This window comes from Mauremys reevesii, linkage group 8 (genome assembly GCF_016161935.1).
Source record: "Mauremys reevesii isolate NIE-2019 linkage group 8, ASM1616193v1, whole genome shotgun sequence".
NCBI lineage: Eukaryota > Metazoa > Chordata > Testudines > Geoemydidae > Mauremys > Mauremys reevesii.
In genome coordinates, this window is record NC_052630.1 from 1,482,574 (window position 1) to 1,501,976 (window position 19,403).

General features: G+C 64.5%; 1 protein-coding gene across 1 annotated transcript; it reads left to right on the plus strand.

Annotated features, from left to right (window-relative positions):
* The first annotated feature begins 431 nt into the window (after positions 1–431).
* Positions 432–18,156, plus strand: GPRIN1 (G protein regulated inducer of neurite outgrowth 1). Its single transcript, XM_039486756.1, has 2 exons — positions 432–491; positions 13,278–18,156. Exon 2 carries the CDS (start codon positions 13,326–13,328, stop codon positions 15,096–15,098), a length of 1,773 nt encoding a protein of 590 aa, XP_039342690.1. The 5' UTR covers positions 432–491; positions 13,278–13,325; the 3' UTR covers positions 15,099–18,156.
* Positions 18,157–19,403: the final 1,247 nt, after the last annotated feature.

Here is a 19,403-nt window from a genome sequence, read left to right on the forward strand (position 1 = left end):
ATCTGCGGGGTGGGGACCGGCTGCTGGAGCCCAGCGAGTGCCTAGGCCTGGACTCCCAGGGGGCCGGGGGCAGCCCTGCCCGCCGAGTCCCCGGGCACATCCCCACCGGCCTGTGGCAGGGGCTCGGGATCTTCCAAGGAAACCTGGCATGGCGCTGCCCATTGGCACCATGCCGCCCTGCAGGGGCAGCCCCCAGGAACGGGCTCGGTGCCCTGCCTGTGCCCGTGCCCGTGCCCAGGGTGCTGCCCCCCGTCCGCCCCATGGCGCAGCTCCAGCCCCGCGGAGCCGGGCCCTCCTCCCCTCGGAGCGGCGCGGCGCGGCTCGGCTCGGCTCGGCTCGGCTCGCGGCTTCGCCCGCCTCCTCGCCCCGAAATCCGCCGCCTCCCCCACGCATGCTCCCAGCTGCACTCGCCGGCAGCGCCTGAACAGCGGTGCGGGGCGGCGCGTCTCCCCGAGCCGGACGCGGGGCCGGGGCTCCCCGGGGTCCCGCAGGTCAGTGCACGCGGGCGGGGCGCGGGGAGCCGAGCGAGGGGAACCTGGTGCGCCCCCGGCCCGGCGGCAGCGGGGAGCCCGCGCGGTGCCGGGACAGAGCCGCGGGGGGGCTCCGGGGCAGGGGCCCCCCGCCTGGGTGCGGGATCCCGGGGGGCCGGTGGGGGCCCACGTGCCCGGCGGAGGGGGGGGGGAGGTGTGCTGGCGCTGGCGCTGGCGCTGGCGGTGCCGTGTCTACACGGGGCTGGGTGTGTGTCGTGGCCGCGTGCTCCGGGTTTTCGGGGATCCGGCCGGGGGACCGGGCGATGTCGGTTTCCGAGGAGACCGGCCCCGCCCCCGGCTTCCTTTCACGCAGCACAAGCGCTCGGTGCAATAGTCCATCCTGCAGATGTGCCCCCCCCAGAGCAGGCTCTCCCCTCCCGCCCATTGGCACCTGCCCCCCCGGGACAGGGCCTGGCCCCCGGCCCGCTCTCTTGGCCTGGCTGGTGGCAGTGGCTGAGGGCGGGGGTCTTGGAGGAGGATTTGCTCAGTGCGCGCACACACGTGCACACGAGTGTGCGGGTGGAGGGGGACCCTCGCTGAACGCAGATTCCTGCACCTGGGAAGGCGAGAGAGGAACGGATCAGCCCTGGGGAAAAGCCTCCAGTGCAACTGGAATTTTGTACCTGGCGAATATTTACGGCAATTGCTCCTCTGGTCTATGCTTGGCAATGCCAGGCCCAGCAAACAGCTCCCAGAGACAGGCTCAGACCAGAGAGACTCTTGGGTCAGTCTGGTTCCCAGAGCCTGCCAGCAGCAGCCTGGGCAGCTGGGTTAGGTGGGACTGAGTGCCCCAGGGAGTCGCTCAGTGCTGGGCTGTGGCTTTTGCAGGCCCCTTGCCCAGGGTACCCGAGGGGAGGGCCCCGGCGGTGGGGTGTGGCGAATGGGGTTACAGCAGGGGCGCCAGAACAGTTTTAGAGGGGGGGTGCTGGGAGCCATTGAACCAAACTAACCACTGAACATGCTGGAAAGCACTTCACACCCGGTGTGGATGTGAGATGCTGCTTTTCCTACTCTGCTGCTGCCACCCTGCCGCAAACGGAGCTGACTTTAAACACACCACAGAGCAGCGCATACGCGGCCCCCTTTGGCGGGACAGGCCTGGAGAGCGGGGCGTGGGGAGCACAGTGGGCAGGCTGGGAGAGAGTCTACGCCCAGGGCGTTTGTCCCATAGCAAACTCGCTGTTACCGCCTGGCTGCTCCCGCCGTTCCTGCAGGGATGGTAACTAGGAGCCAGGCGAGCGCCGAGCTGGGAGGCGAGCGCCGAGCTGGGGGACAGCGCTGTGCCCCGCTCGCTGCGGCGTCCCTCCAGTCCAGTCGCTCCCTGGCTCAGCAGAATGCGGTGCTCTGCCGGTGGCTCTGACTGCCCCGGGGAGATCAGAGTCCGAATGGTGGGGCCAGGGCGTGAGCTGCGTTTGTAGTTCCCAGCGAGCCGCTGTTCGTTCGGTGCGTGGATGACGCTGGATTTGCCCAGACGCCGAAGGAGAGTAGCAGGCGAGCGTGATGCACAGCAGGGCCCTGCTGTCTCACATCCAGCTCTTACCCCTCTGGGAGCGGTTTTCCCTGCTATGCTCCGTCACCACATACGCCGACCCCCCATACCTGCTGGCAGCTGGATTCCCTGTGCCCCCAACGCAGCGGGGTGAGCTGCTCCGCTCTGGCAACATGTCACACCCCCCCCCCAGGCAGGACAGGCCGCTCTGGGCCCGGGCGGAAGGGCTGGATTCCTGCTCGCACGGGGAGCAGGTTCTGCCTGGCGCTGCGCTAGCATTGGCCAGTATCACTCGCTCAGAGCCATGCAACACCAGCACAGCAGCCGGGATGAACATGGCCCCATTGCATGTGCCATCAGCACCCCCCGTCCCCTGCCCTGTCCTGCCCTTTCTCTGCTCCTTGCGTTGAGCAGGAAGGCTGGCCCCGAGGCCTGGCTGAGCCCCTGGGCATCCATCGGAGCAGGCACCGGCTTTGCACAGCTTTGGGGTGCAGGTGGCAGGTGCCAGGTTCAGAGCTGAAAACTGACCCCAAGCACCACAAACAGGTGTGGCCATCGCTCCCCATGTGCGGCGTGGCTGGGCACTGCCCAGAGGAGGGGCTGGCAGGGTGGTGCGTGGAGCAGGGATCACCCTCGCTCACTGGGCCGGGCACTTTGTCATACGGTGGATACCTCCTCACCTGGCCTGCCCCCGTCCAGCTCACCCACAACCCCCACCTCCCCTTTGCATTGCCCTCTCCCCGTTCTCCCTTGCCCAGCTTCCCCCCTCCCCCTCTGTCACCAGCCCCCTCCCCTCCGTGTTCTCCCATCACTCCCCTTTCTCCTCCCATGTGTCATCGCCAGAGGTAGGAAAGCGATGTATTTTTAGCTTCTTTCAATGCTGTGGAGCAGCTGGAGACGGGGAGAAGCAGCCAGTGCTCAGCAGACTCTGCTCTGAGATCCGTGGAGCCTGCAGGATTCCAGCCGTACTCGACACGGCTTCCACTGCGGTCACCTCTGGGGTGAAGCCTGCAGCTGTCTGACAGCACAGAGCAGCAAGGGCCAGGAGTGGGGGAGGAATCCTGTACCCAGTGTGTGGCAGGGAAACGCCTGCCTCCAGTAGGAGTTTGGCCAGGACTGCGGGGCTGAGGATCCTACCCTTGCAAGGGGCGCTGGGTGATCACAGGTACCCAGGAGCGTGGTGGTAGCTACCTGCTCAAAGTCAGCACAGTGCCCCCTCGCTTGGCCTTGGGGCATTGGATCCTCATGGGCTCGGGAGCCGCAGCTGCTGTCAGAACGGGCTGCATTTGCACCCCCTCCACGTGGAAACACCCTCGTGCACGTGCAGGAATATCTTGGTTGTGAGCACAATGCCCAGCTTGGTGTGCAAAGGCAGGGGCTTGGTGCGTGCACGGATCAGCCTCTGCTTTTGCAGGGGCAGGTTCAGAGGCTTTTGGAGAACGTGTCCCAACAGTACCAGTAAGAGTCTGTCTGGGGCACTGGGGGGAGCAGTGGATCCTCAGCACACGGGCCTGCCTGAGGGATGTCAGTGGATTGCAGCGGGGTGAGAGGGCAGGACCCAGCTCTGGTGGATCTAGTCGCCTGGGGATCGGTGCCACGCGGCCCTGGGCTTGGCGTAGCGACGAGCAGAGGCAGGGGTTGGTTACAGCCCTCAGGACAGAGACAGCGAGTCAGACAGGCAGCGGCACGGCAGAGGGCATGATGAAGACACAGCTGGACATTGATGGGCACCGTGCTGCACAGCCGGCCTCAGCTCAGCCACCATCCCAGGGATCCGCTGTGTCGCGCCCTCCCTGGCTCTGAGCCCGGGCAGCTCTCTAGGGCTCGGGCCAGCACTGGCTGCAGAGCACCCCACGAGGGCCCAGGGAGCCTGGCTTCCCCATCCAGCTTCTCTTGGGCTTCCCAGCTGGATGGGCAGATGCCGACCCATGCCCCAGAGTTCCTTGGCAGGAGGGGGGGATTCTGTCATGGGCAGCCCTGTGTCCCTCCCTGTGCTGGCACTAGCCCCAGAGGGTCTGGCATCATCCTCTGTGCCCACTGGCAAACCCTGCGCTCCTCCCACCGCGGGGCTGCTGGTGGGTGACATGGGGCCAGGGCGTGTGGCCCAGGTCACGCTGGCTACAGGACCCTGTGATGCAACCAGCTGAGTCCCAGGGGTGCATGCCAGGCATCCCCCCTCTGTGCCAGTGTAACGATGCGGCCTCCGGCGGGACACCACTCAGATTATCAGTTCAGGACAAATTGCTCAGAGCAGGGCAGTCACAGCCCAAGGCTGGGTTCCTTTACTATTAAGGCACCAAACCAGCCAAACAGAGAGGACTTTGGTCTCACCCCACTGGCTAACCACAAGTCACACAAGCAATTCCCTTAGACACTCCAGTTTCCCAGTATCACCACCAGTGCCACTCGTCCTGGGGATGAATGGTTATGAAAACCAACACCCCAATAAAAGAAAAATGGTTCTCCCGATCCCAAAGGACCAAGCCCCAGACCCAGGTCAATATACACATCAGATCTTACCCACAAATCACACTGTTGCCAATCCTTTAAAATCTAAAGGTTTATTCATAGAAAGAAAGAAAGAAATATAGATGAGAGTTAGAACTGGTTAAATAGAATCAATTATCTACAGTTCTTGGTTCAGGCTTGTAGCAGTGATGGAATAAACTGCAGGTTCAAATCAAGTCTCTGGAGAACATCCCCCGCTGGGATGGGTCAGTCAGTCCTTTGTGCAGAGCTTCAGTTTGTAGCAAAGTCCCTCCAGAGCTAAGAAGCAGGAGTGAAGACAAGATGGAGAAGCTGCAGCCTTCTATAGTCTCTTGCCATGCAGCTTGTGCTTCCTTTGTTCCAAACACAAGCTGCCCAGCACATGGCCTGGGAGAACCTCAGAGTTGGGTCCATAGGCCTGTCCCTGCCTTGCTGAGTCACAAGGTGGATCTGTCTTCTCTCAATGGGTCAGTTGTGTAGCTGATGGTCCTTAATGGCCATCAAGCAGGCTAGGCAGTGCTGACGCCACATTGTCTGGGGTGTCACCCAGAAGCACAGCACAAGTTTGAAATACAAACAGTCTAGAGCCAATATTCATAACTTTAAATACAGAAATGATCCAAGCACACAGACAGCATAATCATAACCAGCAACCAGAACCTCGTCTTAGCCCCCCTTTATACGAGCTTTGGTGCCACTACAGGGCCGTGGTTGCACCAATGATCGATCCGGTCCTGGGCTGTGTCAATAACATCAGAGCCAGGCACTGGCAGACGGGCAGGGCTGGGCTGGGCCCAGGAACCTCTGTGAGCAGGGGCCAGCAACAGCTGTGAACTGATCTCTGTAAAATATCATGCCTCCAAATCCAGCCCCCCAACCCAGCCCTCCGTACCTGCCCCCAATCCAGACCCAACGTACCTGCCTCCCAACCCAGCCCCCCGTATCTGCTCCCAACCCAGCCCTCCGTACCTGCCCCCAATCCAGACCCAACGTACCTGCCTCCCAACCCAGCCCCCCGTATCTGCTCCCAACCCAGCCCTCCGTACCTGCCCCCCAACCCAGTCCTCCAATCCAGACCCAACGTACCTGCCTCCCAACCCAGCCCCATACCTGTCCCCAACCCAGCCCCCATACCTGCCCCAATCCAGACCCAACATACCTGCCCCCAACCCAGCCCCCAATCCAGACCCCGTATCTGCCCCCAACTCAGCCCCCATACCTGCCCCCAGCCCCCAATCCAGACCCCGTATCTGCCCCCAACCCAGCCCCCCTGTACCTGTCCTACCAGCCCAACTCCCATATCTCCCTGTACCTGCTCCGACAGCCTGACCCCTGTGCTCCCTGCCTAGATCCCTACACCTGCCTGTGACCCGCTGCCTCCCCTGACCCAGCCCCACTGCCGCCCTCAGTGCAGACCCCCGTACCTGCCCCCCACCCCCATGTTACCCAACACAGAGCCCTGTACCTGCTGCCTGCCCATGCCCCAGCTGCTTGCGTCCTCTGCACCAGCCATGCACCATCCCCCTAACCGCACTGTGGTGTCACCCCCATTCGCGCACACACAGTGCAGTGCATGCAACCAGCCCCCTCGATACCTGCACAGGGCCGTGCCCTGCAGGGGCTCTCAGCTGCCTGGCCCCTCAGAGCCTCACCTGCCCATAGCTGGGTACCACACCAATGGCCCCAGAGAGGGCGACAGCCACTCACCCGCTGGGCCGGGGGCTCGAGCGCGTCTCTAGTGCAGGCCGGGCGGAAGCTGGCGAGTCGGGGCCGTGGGACCCTGGGCCTGGAGAGACGACATGGGCTAGTGGAACAGGCACAGGGCTGGGAGCCAGGATTCCGAATGCTGGCACGGCTGGTGCCGCTCTGCGGGGGTGATCTCCCCCGGGCAACATCCCCCCAAAGGCCTGTGCACCCCGAAGCTGCCTGGGTGAGCTCTGGTCCCCCCCACCTCCTGCGCTGCTGTGTGGGGGAGGGGACCCAGGACCAACGCTGACCCAGCAGATCTCCCCGGCAGCCCAAGCTGGGCCCCACACACGTTCTGGCACAACTCCTGGGAAGGGCAGCAAGCCAGAGCCTGCCCCTGTGCAGCTCCTGGGCACCAGGGGTGGTCCCAGCTCTGGGTATCTCAGTGCCCAGTCTGCGAGCTGGGGGTGGTACCCCTCCTTCCTGGGGGGGAATGTTTGGGGCAAGCCTCCTATTGCATTTCACTGTGGAGCAGATCAGGCCGTGCGGCCCCACCCCATTCCCTGTGCTGGCGGGGGCCTGGGCCCCTGCGACGGCTGGGCTGGGGTGATCACCGGGGAGGCTGCTTAGGGCAGCTCTGCCCCCACTAGTTGCTGTCCACAAGGCGCCCCTGGGAGCCCCATTGCACGGTGCGGCTGCATCCGGGCCGGGGCAGGACCTGCTCCCCTAGCCTGGCCCAGCAGAAGTTGCTGAAAGTCACAGGATTTCCGCCTCGAGACCTGCCTGCTCGTTAGGAGATTTTGGGTGTGGGGCCACGTCAATACTGGTGTAAATCTGTTGGCTTCCAGGGTTACACCAGGCATGGGCCTGGCCCATGGATCTAGCGAGCTGGCAAGAAGCAGGGTGGTGCTGGCGCTGAATAGCCTCAGCTGCCCAGAGAGGCCGGGGGTGGCTGGAGCTGGGCCCCTGCGGGTGCCTTGGCCTCAGCAATGGAGGTTAGCTGGGATCAGGCAGAAACCAGGGACGCATGGGAGGGGACAGGAGCTGCAGGAGAGACCTGGAGGTCTTTGCTGGGGATGGGACACAGGGCTCTGGGTCTGGCTGCAGGAGAGACCTGGAGGTCTGTGCTGGGGCCGGGGGAACAGGACGGGACACAGGGCTCTGGGTCTGGCTGCAGGAGAGACCTGGAGGTCTGTGCTGGGGGGGGGACACAGGGCTCTGGGTCTGGCTGCAGGAGAGACCTGGAGGTCTGTGCTGGGGCCGCGTGGGACGGGAAGGGACGGGACACAGGGCTCTGGGTCTGGCTGCAGGAGACCTGGAGGTCTGTGCCGGGGGCAGGGGGGGGACACAGGGCTCTGGGTCTGGCTGCAGGAGAGACCTGGAGGTCTGTGCTGGGGCCGGGACACAGGGCTCTGGGTCTGGCTGCAGGAGAGACCTGGAGGTCTGTGCCGGGGGTGGGGGTGGGGGACAAAGGGCTCTGGGTCTGGCTGCAGGACCAGTTTGCCCTGGTGTCCGTTCTGCAGCCATGTTGGCCTGGGCTCTCAGGGGGAGGACGGGGCTGTCTCATGCCCCAGCCCTCAGAGCAGCTCCAATTAACCCTCTTTCACTCCTCCGTCAGCCTGCCAGAAATTCCTTTTCCTTCCTTCCCCGCAAACCCGCTGGGCCGAGGCGCTGGCCGCGCTGCTCAGTCCGGGAGGCCTGGCCAGCATTCCCTGCTCTGCTGCTGGACGTGCCGCAGGCACCACAAGCCTTGCCCAGCCCCAATTGCTCAGGCCTCAACTCTGCCTGACCACGTCGAGAGAAGCTAGAATCGGGGCTGTGACGTCCTCACATCCTCTCCCTTCGCGGTCAGCAGAGCCGCCCGCAGGCACCAAGGCACCCGTCGGGGAGGGGCAGGGGGAGGCCAAACGTCGCTATAGCAAAGGGCGTGGCAGAGGTGGCACTGCAGGGCAGGGGGCAGACACATGCCCACCCATGCACGTGGACTGTGGTGGGGGAGAGGGTCTGTGACCATTGCACCATCCCACACTTGTGCCACGGCCATCGACTCCCACCCCAGCCCAGCGTGTCGCCTCCGTGGACCTGCGTTAGGAAATGCATGTGTAGAACAGTGCGCCTCGTTTGCACGTTGTGACGAACTGGGACTGTTCTTGCTGTGGTCTGTGAATGCTGAGTGGGGAGTGTTGGCCTGGGAAGGTTGCAGGGGAATTTGGCTGGGACTGTCTGCATTGGGGATGGGAGATTTTCCTTGAGGGAGGATACCTGAGCATGTAACACGAGAACCCAGGCACTGGGTTGGAGGCCAGGTGACACCTCTGCCCGGGACACTGGACAAAGGCTGGGGGAGGAGCCGGGGGGAGGCTGAGTGAGAGGCTGGAGGGGGTTTCAGTTTGGAGCTGGCAGGGAAATGGAGAGAGGCGCCCTGGCGGGGCTTGGGTTTCCTAACGGGGCTGTGGCCTCCCTGGGGCCCCAGATGGACCTAACTAAAGGGGTCCTGTTGTCTGTACGTGCAAGGCCTGTGTTGGACTGTGTTCCTGTCGTCTAAATAAACCTGCTGTGTTACTGGCTGGCTGAGAGTCCTGGTGAATCGCAGGAAGCCGGGGGTGCAGGGCCTGGTCTCCCCCCACACTCCGTGACAACTGGTGTTAGAGGTGGAATCTACTGCACCCTGGGGATGGCGCTTCCTGCAGTAAGTGACTGGGGAGCAGTAAAATGAAGGGGGATTGATGGGGACCGGGCGTGCTGAAGAATCAGCGAGGGACGGTTTCAGGGGGTGGTTAACCCCTGGGAGTGTGTGACCAGAGAGAAGGACTTTGCAGTACCAGGGTCCCCCGGGGGATTGCAGCGAGCGGTCCCAGGGGCGGAGGAGTCTGCAGCTCGACCCTGGCAGAGAGGTGGTGACCTCGAGAAGGGCTGGCACAATAAGGGTCTTCCTGGAAACTCTGGGGAGCGGCGAGCACCCCGGCCTGCGAGTGGCCAGCAGGAGGAGGTTTGCCAAGCGGCGTAAGTGCGACCTGGTGGAGCTGTGCAAGCAGAGGGTCTGCGCAGTGGGAGGCTCACCAAAGACCAGCTGATTGCCCGGCTGGAGGAGGGAGATCGCTCGAATGAACTAATCCCTGTCTCTGCGGGAAGCAGCCTGGCATATGCAGCCCAGGCACCAGTGTCTGTCCCTGCTGGGAGTGGTCAGCCGGCGGCTGAGGGCTTCCCAAGAACCCTCCTTCCTATGCCTAGGGGGAGGGCAGGGAGGAGCCCAGCGAATACTGAGGGCACCTTGACACCCCCGGCCAGCAGGGGATCCTCCCGGCAAAGCTCCCCATCGCTGGAGTTGAGGCAGCTGGGACTGGAGAAGGAAATAAGGCTGAAAGAGCTAGAGTTGAGGCAGCAGGAACTGATGGAGGAGTGAGCAGAACTAGCAGAACAGGAAAAACAGAGGCAGCATGAACTGGAGGAAAAAGAGAAACAGAGGCAGCATGAACTGGAACTGGCGAGGCTGGGGGGCAGCGGGCCCCGGGCTGCGGTGAGTGAGGGGGGGGCCAGGACTGCGCGGAGCTTTGATAAGTGCATCCTGGCCCCGCGTAAGGAGCGGGAGGACATGGACTTCCTGGATGCCTTTGAGACGGCCTGCGAGCTGCACCAGGGGGATCCTGTGGACAGGCTCCGGGTTCTCACCCCCTTACTGGACCCCAAAGCTGTGGCATTGTACGGCCAGCTGGGAGAGGAGGAGAAAGGGAACTACGAACTACTCAAGCAGGCCCTGCTGCGCGAGTTTGGGCTGACTCCGGAGATGTACCGGGAGAGGTTCCAGAGTTAGGATAAAACCCCTGAGGTCTCCTATCTGCAGCTAGCCGTCCGCATGGAGGGATACGCCAGCAAGTGGGCAGATGGGGCCCAGACGAAGGGGGACCTGGTTAAACTGCTGGTACTGGAGCAACTGTATGAGCCGTGCCCATCCGACCTGAGGCTGTGGTTGGTGGACAGAAAGCCGGAGAACCCACGACATGCAGGGCGGCTGGCTGATGAGTTTGTGAAGAGCCGGTCAGGGTGGCAGGGAGGAGCCCCAAAGGAACAGGCCCGCCGCGATGCAGAGAGTGAGTCACCCTGGGACCTCCCATAGGGGAAAAATGGAGGACCCTCTCCCAAGGGGAACATCCGGCGTCAGGACCAACTGACCGGCTCGAGGGGACCCACGGGACATAGGCTGCTATCACTGTGGCCAAAGAGGCCACATTCGGACCCAGCGCCCCAAGCAAGGGGGGCTGACAGCTTATCAACTGTTCAGGAGGGAGGAGGGTCTCAGGCCAACTCCTCCGCAGAGCTGGATGCTCCGGACATCAGGTTTTCCGTTTACAGGGTGGGTGCAGGGCTGTCCCTGCAGAGCGAGTGCCTTGTTCCCCTGGAGGTGGATGGGAGGAAAGTCTATGGATACTGAGACACGGACGCTGAGGTAACGCTGGCCCGGCCCGAGGTGGTAGCTCCAGATCAGGTGATGCCCAACACCTACCTGACCCTGATGGGGGTGGGTGGAACCCCATTCAAGGTGCCCGTGGCAAGAGTACACTTGAAATGGGGGGACAAGGAGGTCCCCAAGGAAGTGGGGGTGCACCCCCATTTACCCACTGAGGTGTTAATGGGAGGGGACATGGAGAACTGGCCAAGCAACCCCCAGGGTGCCCTGGTCGTGACCCGTAGCCAGAGCCGGCAAGGGACACTGCGCCCTGACCTCGGGGAGGGTACCTTTCCCGAGGTGCAGGACCCTAACCTGGTGGGGAGGGAGTGCCCAGGGACACGTCTCAGGGAGGCTGAGGCCTCGGACCCAGCCGGTGAGAGAGAGCAGGTCTCCATCCCTGTCCCAGCTGCTGAGTTCCAGGCCGAGGTGCAGAAAGATCCCTCCTTGCAGAAGATAAGGGACCTGGCTGATCTCAGTGTGGTACCGACCATGGGGGGAGGTTGCCGGAAAAGGTTCCTGTGGGAGAAGGGATTCCTGTACCGAGAATGGGCTCCCCCGGGGGAAATGAAGTCGGGGGGATCAGGAGGCAGCTGGTGGTACCCCGGAAGTATCGCCGCCAGCTGCTGTGCTGGGCCCATGACATCCCCCTTTCAGGGCACCAGGGAATCCGGTGTACCCAGCAGAGGCTGCTATTGAACTTTTACTGGCCTGGGGTCTTTACTAATGTCTGGCAGCACTGCCACTCCTGTGACCCCTGCCAGAGGGTGAGGAAGGCCTGGGACAAGGGGAAAATGGCTGTAGGACCCTGGCCCAGCACAGAGGAGCCTTTCCAGAGGGTGGCCAAGGTAAAAAGGGGGGCTCTTAACCAAGAGAGCCCAAATCACAGCCCTCCAGACTGGAATGCGGGGGGAAGACCCCAGCCCAGCTTGAACCTCGGGGTATTGGGGTGGGAAAAGGGCATGGGCTGCATAAACCTTCCCACATGCGAACTACGAGTGCCATGGAGCACCCCCGACCTAAAGGGGGTGTGAAGCTGGAAGGGCCTTGTGTAATTCTCCCCCACGAAGGGGGGGATGCTGGGGCGTCCATGGGAATGTAGGTAGGTTCGAACTTCCCCAGGTCACTGGCCGGAGTGACCCCGCTCAGTTCGGTCTCGAAGGGGGGAGAGATGTGACGAACTGGGTCTGTTCTTAAGGTGCTCTTGGAATAGTGGGTAGGGAGTGTTGGCCTGGGATGGTGGCAGGGGAGTTTCGGCATTGGGGGATGGGAGACTGGCCTTGAGGGAGGATACCTGAGCATGTAACACGAGAACCCAGGACCGGGGTTGGGGGCCAGGTGACACCTCTGCCCGGGACACTGGACAAGGGCTGGGAGAGGAGCTGGGGGAGGCTGAGTGAGAGGCTGGAGGGGAGAGTTTCAGTTTGGAGCTGGCTGGGAAATGGAGAGAGGCGCCCTGACGGGCTTGGGTTTCCCAACGGGGCTGTGGCCTCCCTGGGGCCCCCAGATGGACCTAACTGAGGGGTCCTGTTGTCTGGCAAGCCCTGTCCTGGACTGTGTTCCTGTCGCCCAATAAACCTGCTGTGTTACTGGCTGGCTGAGAGTCCTGGTGAATCGCAGGGAGCCGGGGGTGCAGGGCCGTGTCTCCCCCACACTCCGTGACACACGCGCACTGGGGCTGGCACTGGTGCAGGCCTGGAGCTGGTCAGGCGTTTAGTGCATGCGGGCACGTCAGCTCTGCCACCGAGGCGCTGTCTGTACCGGGACAGATGAGCTGGAAGCACAGGGAGCAGCCGAGGGCCTCGCCCCGCAGGTGCTGGGTACCTCGGGCCCTGCTTGGAGACTGGGGTCCTGTTGGGTTGGTCCTGGGTCCCATCAAGGCTGAAGCTCTGCCCTCGGGGGAAGCCTGGAGCAGGGGGGGCGGGACCTGGAGTGTATGTGGGTGGAGCTTGGAGTGGGGGCAGGGAGAGCCTGGAGCAGGGGCGGGGGAGCCTGGAGCGGGGGCAGGGGACCTGCAGTGTACAGGGGGAGCTTGCAATGGGGGGTAGGGGGAGCCTGGAGCGGGGCAGGGGACCTGCAGTGTACAGGGGGAGCTTGCAATGGGGGGTAGGGGGAGCCTGGAGCGGGGGCAGGGGACCTGCAGTGTACAGGGGGAGCTTGCAATGGGGGGTAGGGGGAGCCTGGAGCGGGGGCAGGGGACCTGCAGTGTACAGGGGGAGCTTGGAATGGGGGGCAGGGGGAGCCTGGAGCGCGGGCAGGGGAATGCCCATGCACAGACCCCGGCTCTCGCCCCCTACAGGGCACAAGGCAGGACTGCGACAGTTCGGCCAGAGGCGGACGCAGCTCCAGCTGCTCCTTGTGGGCAGTGGGCACAGCCTGTGGCTGGGGTGTCCTGCTCCCCATCACCCTAATCTGTCTTTCCAGTGCCCCCCCCCATTCTCCTGCTGGGCACGGGCGGCTCCTGCCTCTCTGGTGCTAGGGGCAGAGTCCGGCCCCTGTGGGGCCGATTTCCTTAGCAGCGAAGGGGCTGCAGCCGGGGCAGTGGGAGGCCCGTGGGTCTGGGCCGTGCTGCCGGAGGAGGTGGTGCAGAACGGAGCAGTGCCCAGGGCTGCAGCGTAACCTGCTGTTGTCTCTGTTTCAGAGCCGCGTGCCAGGCGGTGGAGTAGCATGGGAGAGCCCTGGCCGAGGCATGGGCAGCGCTGAGGAGCCGGAGAGCCTGCAGCTGCTCGCACAGGAGGGGGCTGCCGAGGACGCGACGAGTGGCTACCTCCACCCCTCCCGCTGCGGGGCCGGCGCACTGGCCATGAGGAACTGCTGCGGCACCGAGGCCAGCGGCACCGAGCCCGGCAGCCAAGGCAGCACAGAGAGACGAGACGAGGCCCCCGCCATGGCCCAGCCGTCCTCGCCGGAGCCCGCGGCTGGCGGCCGGGCCTTGGCTCTCAAGGGCCCCGGAGCGGGAGCAGGGCCGTTGGAAAAGGGGGCCGAGCAAACGCCTCTGGCTGTGAGCTGCTTGGGACAGAATGGCGAGCGGAGCTCGGGCCCCTTGGCGCGGCCCGACGGCTCCGTCGTCCCCCAGGGCCCTCCAGCAGGGGTGGGCGCTGCCGTGGCCAGCCCGGGACCGTGCCTCAAGGGGCACAGCAAGGACCTGCCGAGCGCCCCGGCTGCTCTGAAACACGTTGCATTTCTTGATCCAGCCGACACAGACCCTGAGCCAGACGGTGCTGGAGCCGCCGCGGTCAGTCCGGAGCTGGGTCCGGTGCCTCGCACGTGCCTGCAGGACCGAAGCCAAGAGCAGCCTGGGGCCTGCAAGGGAGCTGTGTCCCGTTGGAGCGTGGGAGCCCCCGGCGCAGCGCCGTTGTCCGATGACGGCATGGGCACACCCTGTGGAGACGCTGGTGGGAAAGCACCTGCGTCTCTGGCAGAGGCCAAGGCCCAGCTGGGACCCCCGGCTGCCCCACGGCCAGGGGGCAATGGGGACATGGTGCTTCCTTCTCCTCCGGAAGCGACCAAGGAGTCCACCCCGGGAACGGAAGCAGCGTCAGGCCCGGGAACAAGGCTGGATGCAGGTTCGACCCCGTCAGCCCGAGCCAAGGAGACCAGTCCCCCTGCCCCTCTCTCCATCCAGAAAGCCGAGCCAGAGGCCCCCTCTGCTGCTGCTCCCAGCAAGTCAGGGGAGAGCCGGGCGGCTCCAGCTGAGGCCGAAGGGGGACCCGCCCCGCCCCAGAGCACTGCGGAGGGAAGCCCAGCTCAGGAGCCGCGACGAGCAACGGGGCCGGAGGTGGGGCCTGGGGAGGAGGCCGCTCGGGAGCCCCGGACTGTGGAGCTGCTCTCCAAGGCCTACTCGTTTGAGGTCACTCCTCCCCCACAGGACTCTGGGACTCAGGACACCGGGACACAGGTCGGCAGCCGAGTGTCGCTGGTGTCTGTGGCCATCAGCCCCATAAACCCCCCGGACGGGTCCTCGGCCTTCACCTTCCACAGCCGGGGCCAAGGCCCCTCAGGCCTGAAGAGCCCGGGCCCGGAGCTGAAGCCCTCCAAGAAGGATGCGGAGATGCAGGTCTCCATCCCAGTGGAGACCAGGTCTGTGGCCACGGGGCCCATGACGCCGGTGGCCAAGTCTCCCCAGGCATCCTACCCCGAGGTGCACGTGAAAGGGGCGCAGGAAGAGCCGCCCGAGCCCATCCGGGAAGTCTGCTGGGACGAGAAGGGGATGACGTGGGAGGTGTACGGCGCCGCCATGGAGGTGGAGGTGCTGGGCATGGCCATCCAGAAGCACCTGGAGAAGCAGATCGAGGAGCACGGCCGGCAGGTGGTGATGACGCCGCAGAGCACCCGGGCCAGCTCCATCAAGGGGGCGCCGCAGAAGGGGGAAGTCAAGCGGCCGCCCAGCATGTTCCGGGCACTTCTGCAGAGCGTGCGCCGGCCCCGCTGCTGCTCCCGGGCCGGCCCCGCCGTGGAGTGAAGCAGCCGCTCGCGCCCTGGCGAGCTGGGAACGGCAGCCCAGCCCAGGTCGTGGGGTTTCTCAGGCAATTCTGGGGGCTGGGGTCTTGCCCCTCTGGCCCCAGCCTCAGCAGCTCCAGGCACTTGGACCCCATGGTCTCCTGCTCATCCAGCCCAGACACTGGCCAGACTGCCCCTCCCCGAGCTGCACGCCTGGGCAGGGTGCGGCCTGCAGAGACTTCAGGCCCCAGCATGCAGTGCTCACCCCAGCTATGTCTGCTTCCATTGAGATGGAGCACTGCATGCTGGGACACGTAGTCCCCACACACTGCACCTTGGTCTGCAGGAGGGATTGGCTGCGATCTGGGGTCAGGCTGCAGCTGACGCAGCCGTCCCTCTGCTGGGCAACATCTGGGCACCCCTGGGTGGGGGCTGGGGTTTGTGCAGCGAAGCTCGTGATGGGAAGGCCAGAAGAAAAGCGGAAGGGGTGGGGGTGGTTGCGGGCCAGCCCTCGGGAGCGTGTCTGGCAGGGGGCGGCTCCTCGCCTTTCTCCGGGTCACAAGCTGAGTATCCCAAAGCACAAAACAGCACGGCCCAGGTGCTAAGGTCTGGCTCCCTGGATAGCGCCCAGTGCCCGGGGCTGAGCCCTGGCCGAGCCGGAGAGTCCTGATGCCCCTTGTGCGTTCTGGGGAGACTCCAGCTTCCCGTCAGCCTGGGCAGCTGGAACCAGCCGCGCTCTGCCACCCTGCAAAGCTGCAGTCCTGCTCTCCCCCGAGCCAGGCTCCCTGGGGAGGTGGTGCAAGCCTTGCAGTCAGGCTGTGCCCTGCTAGCCGGGCTGGCTTTGCCGGTGCCATGTATCGGCCTGTGGTTTGGAGAGACAAACTCCAGCCTCGCTCCGGTTCCTGAGAGGCCCCTGGCTCTGCAGCACAGCCCAGCTGCTGTCACCGACTCCCACCCTCGACTGAGCTCAGAGCTTTGCAGATGGGTGTCCTCCCCACACTGGCACGGGGAGGCAGCCTGTAGCCCTCTGCCCCAGCTCAGCCCCACCCTCCTCACACCGGAGCACCCGGGGGCAGGCGCCGCTGCGTGGTGCATCCCTGCTGCAGGTTTAACAGCTCCTGGAACCTCCCCAGCTCTCCCCAGCCCACTGCACAGGTGCTCAGTGGGCGTGCCAGGGCGGGGAGGCGTAGCTGCGCCTGCAGATGGCACAGGCCCTGGCGGCAGAGCTCAGGCCGCCCAATTGTCTCCTACCAAAGGGTTGTGAGTGGAGAAGCGCCGAGCCCTGGGCCCCTAGCGAGAGCCTTGGAGAGGAGAAGAGCTGGGTGGCAGGCCTTAGCCCTTGTGCCAGGGGAATGGCACCTGCCCAGCACACGGAGCGGCGTCTGCCACCCCCACACCAGGAGGGGCAGGCTCCCAGCAACTGGGTTTCTAGGGGGGAGTTTCAGGAGGACCCTGGGAGTCCAGCCCAAAACAAACCTGAACTCGTGGCTTACAGCCAAGCAGCTGGAGGGGCCAGTGGGGCTGGGCCAGGCCAGAGGGGCTAGTGCTGCCGGACCCAGTAACAGATGCCTGGGCCCAGAGCTGCGAGTGGCGGCCCAGCTGGGTGGGGGCAGGGGCCCAGCCTGCTGCCTTTGTTCTCACGTTGTCAGTCAGTCAAGGCAGGTCCCTCCCGCTCCCCCTTGGCTCAGCAGTGACCTGGCAGACGGGCCCTGGAATCTGAGCTGGTTCTGACCCGGCAGCTCAGGCTCACGTGCTCCGTTCTCGGTGGGATCCCAGCTCATCACGCTCCCGGCACCAGCAGCCAGGTGCCCCAGTGGGCTCCACAGAGCGGGGGGTGCGTCTTGGAGTCCAGGCCCAGGTGCCAAGGCCACAAACCAAGCCAATTGCCTGAGAAACCCAGACCACTGGGCAACGTTCATGTCCTGTCAGGGAATCCCTGTGGGTGCGTGTGGCTGTGGGTCCCTGTGTGTGCCGGTCCCTGTGTGGGCATATGTGGGTCCCTGCGTGTGTGTGCCTGTGTCTGTGTGTCCCTGCGTGTGTGTGTCTGGGTGTCCCTGCGTGTGTGTGTCACTGTGTGTCTGTGTGTGCATGTCAGTGTGTGTGTGGGGGCGTGGCTGTGCGTGTCCCTGCAAGGGGGGGGGACACAGCCATGCGCCCCTGAAGTCCACATGGTTTTCAGACCACAAAGGGGTTTGTTGGCACTTTTCACATTTGGGTTTTTCAGGGGAGATTTTATTGAACCGTGTTTGAATTTTCAGGCTTTTTAAAGGACTCATGCGGTGGCGTTTCCCCCCCAGAGCCGCTCACTCCGGTGGCGTGAGGAGCCGTTTCCTTTTCTTCCCTCTTCTACAAACTTCCGTCGTGGTGGGATTTCGTGGTTTGTCTCTGGAAACAAAGCAGGCAGGCTGAGCCCAGCCGAGTGCTTGTGTGTGTCGGGGGGGAGTCACAGCTGCTAGGACGCACCCCGGCCGGAGCTGGGGGCAGCACCCCCCCCCCCCCGCTGCTCCGACATTCACCCTGGCGAAGCCCACGCTGCAGTGGGGCTGGGGACAGAGCCTGCTGGTGGTTCCGGTGTCCAGCCCTCGCCCCCCATCCTCCCGGCAGAGCGAGCCCCCAGCACAGGGTGCTTGGGCCTCCTGCCCTGGTGCAGCTCGTAAAGCGACCTGAGCCAGAGCTGCCGAGTGGGAGCGCGGGTGGACGCGGGGCAAAGGCTGTGCCAGGGAGCTGATCCTGTGGGTGGTGGTGATCAGTGCCCTGAACCTGATGCAGGAACGGCTGGGGACTGGCCCAGGCAGGAGGGGGCCAGAGGAAGACGCAGAGGCGGCGTGTGGTGAGAAGGACCCGGCTGCTTCTCTCTGGGCTGGGTGCCCCTCAGGACGCACCCCACTGAGCCAGCGGGCTCTGCCCGGGGGGGGGAGAGAGCAGGGCTCAGGCCCAGCGTGGGGCAGGGCCCAGCCACTCAGGGCAGCTGGCCTGGTGCAGGTGGGCATGGCAGGAGTGTCTTCCCCCCGGACTGCCCAGCCCTGGAGCAGGCGTCCCCCTGCTTGTTCTGAGAGTCCTGCCGCTGAGGGGGAGGGGCCCGCTGGGGGGCACCTGGGGCCCAGAGGGCAGTGGGTGTTTGGTGCCCAGTTTCAGTGCCACGCACCAGGGTGTCCCGCCTGGGCAGGGGGGAGAGGGCACTGCCTTGCCCTGCAGGAGGCTCCAGGGCACGGGTGCAGCTGCAGGGTCACTTGGAGGCAGGTGCCTGCTGTGTCTCTCTCACCCAGGGGCACCTGGCCAGGCCATAGCCCAGCGCGGAGGCCCTGGTGCCCAAGGTGCCACCTGCTCTGCCAGGCCATGCCGCGAAGCCAGATGGTAGCAATTGAAGTAGGTGTCAATCATGTGACTTTCCCAGCCAATCAGCCTGCAGGATACCCTGGCCTGCCCCTACCCAGGTAATGGGTGTGTCCCATGTACATGAGGACCCACCTGGGCTCTTGGGCACCAGCTCTGCGCCGGGGGAGGAGCCCATCACGTTCCTGCCTCTCCAGCCAATCAACACACGGGGATCACTCACTGGGCTGAAGTACACCTTTTCAGCCAATCAGTGTACAGGATTCCCAGGCAGATGATTGGCCAGTGAGGGAGCACTTGATCCCCACAGAACAGTCCCGATTGGCTGGGGAGAGGCTGATTGTAGCTCCCACTGGCTGCAGCATTGGCCCAAGTAGCTGGGGGCAAGGGGGAGATGACCCCCCTGGACCCTGGTGCACCCCATGGTGCCAGCCACCGGTGCTGGCTTCAGTGATCCAGACTTGTGCCCATGCTGCCAGGCAGAGCCTGCCAGGGCCCAGCCGCTCAGGGCAGCGTTCCCAGAGCCATGTGGCTGAGGGGCGAGTTCACCCCGTTACAAGCACATTAACAAACCCCAAGTGCAAAGGGGGTGGGGGGCAGACATTGCTTCCCTGCCCCTCGCCTGGCCAGAGCACAGGTGCCTGGTGGCCCTGCTGGGGCGTAGGCACAGGGTGGGATAGGGGATGGCAGTGGGTCAGGTGTGTGTGGAGCATGGCACAGAGCTGGCCCAAGCCACTGGAGCTCTTTGCTGGTCAAGTCCCCGCCCCCCCCCCCGCCCTTGCTGTCCCACTGCCTGCAGCCTGTGCCATGGCCTGGCACTGCTCATCACGCTACAGGCAGGGGCGTTCAGTGGCAGCCCCACGGGCCGCACCTGGCACAGGGGGCTTGCAAAGCGGCAAGCCAAGGGGGCTGGCACACAGTGGCACCTGCTCTGTGATGCCTCAGCCAACAGCACAGGGGCACTGGGCCATGGCACCCAGTCCCACGCCCAACC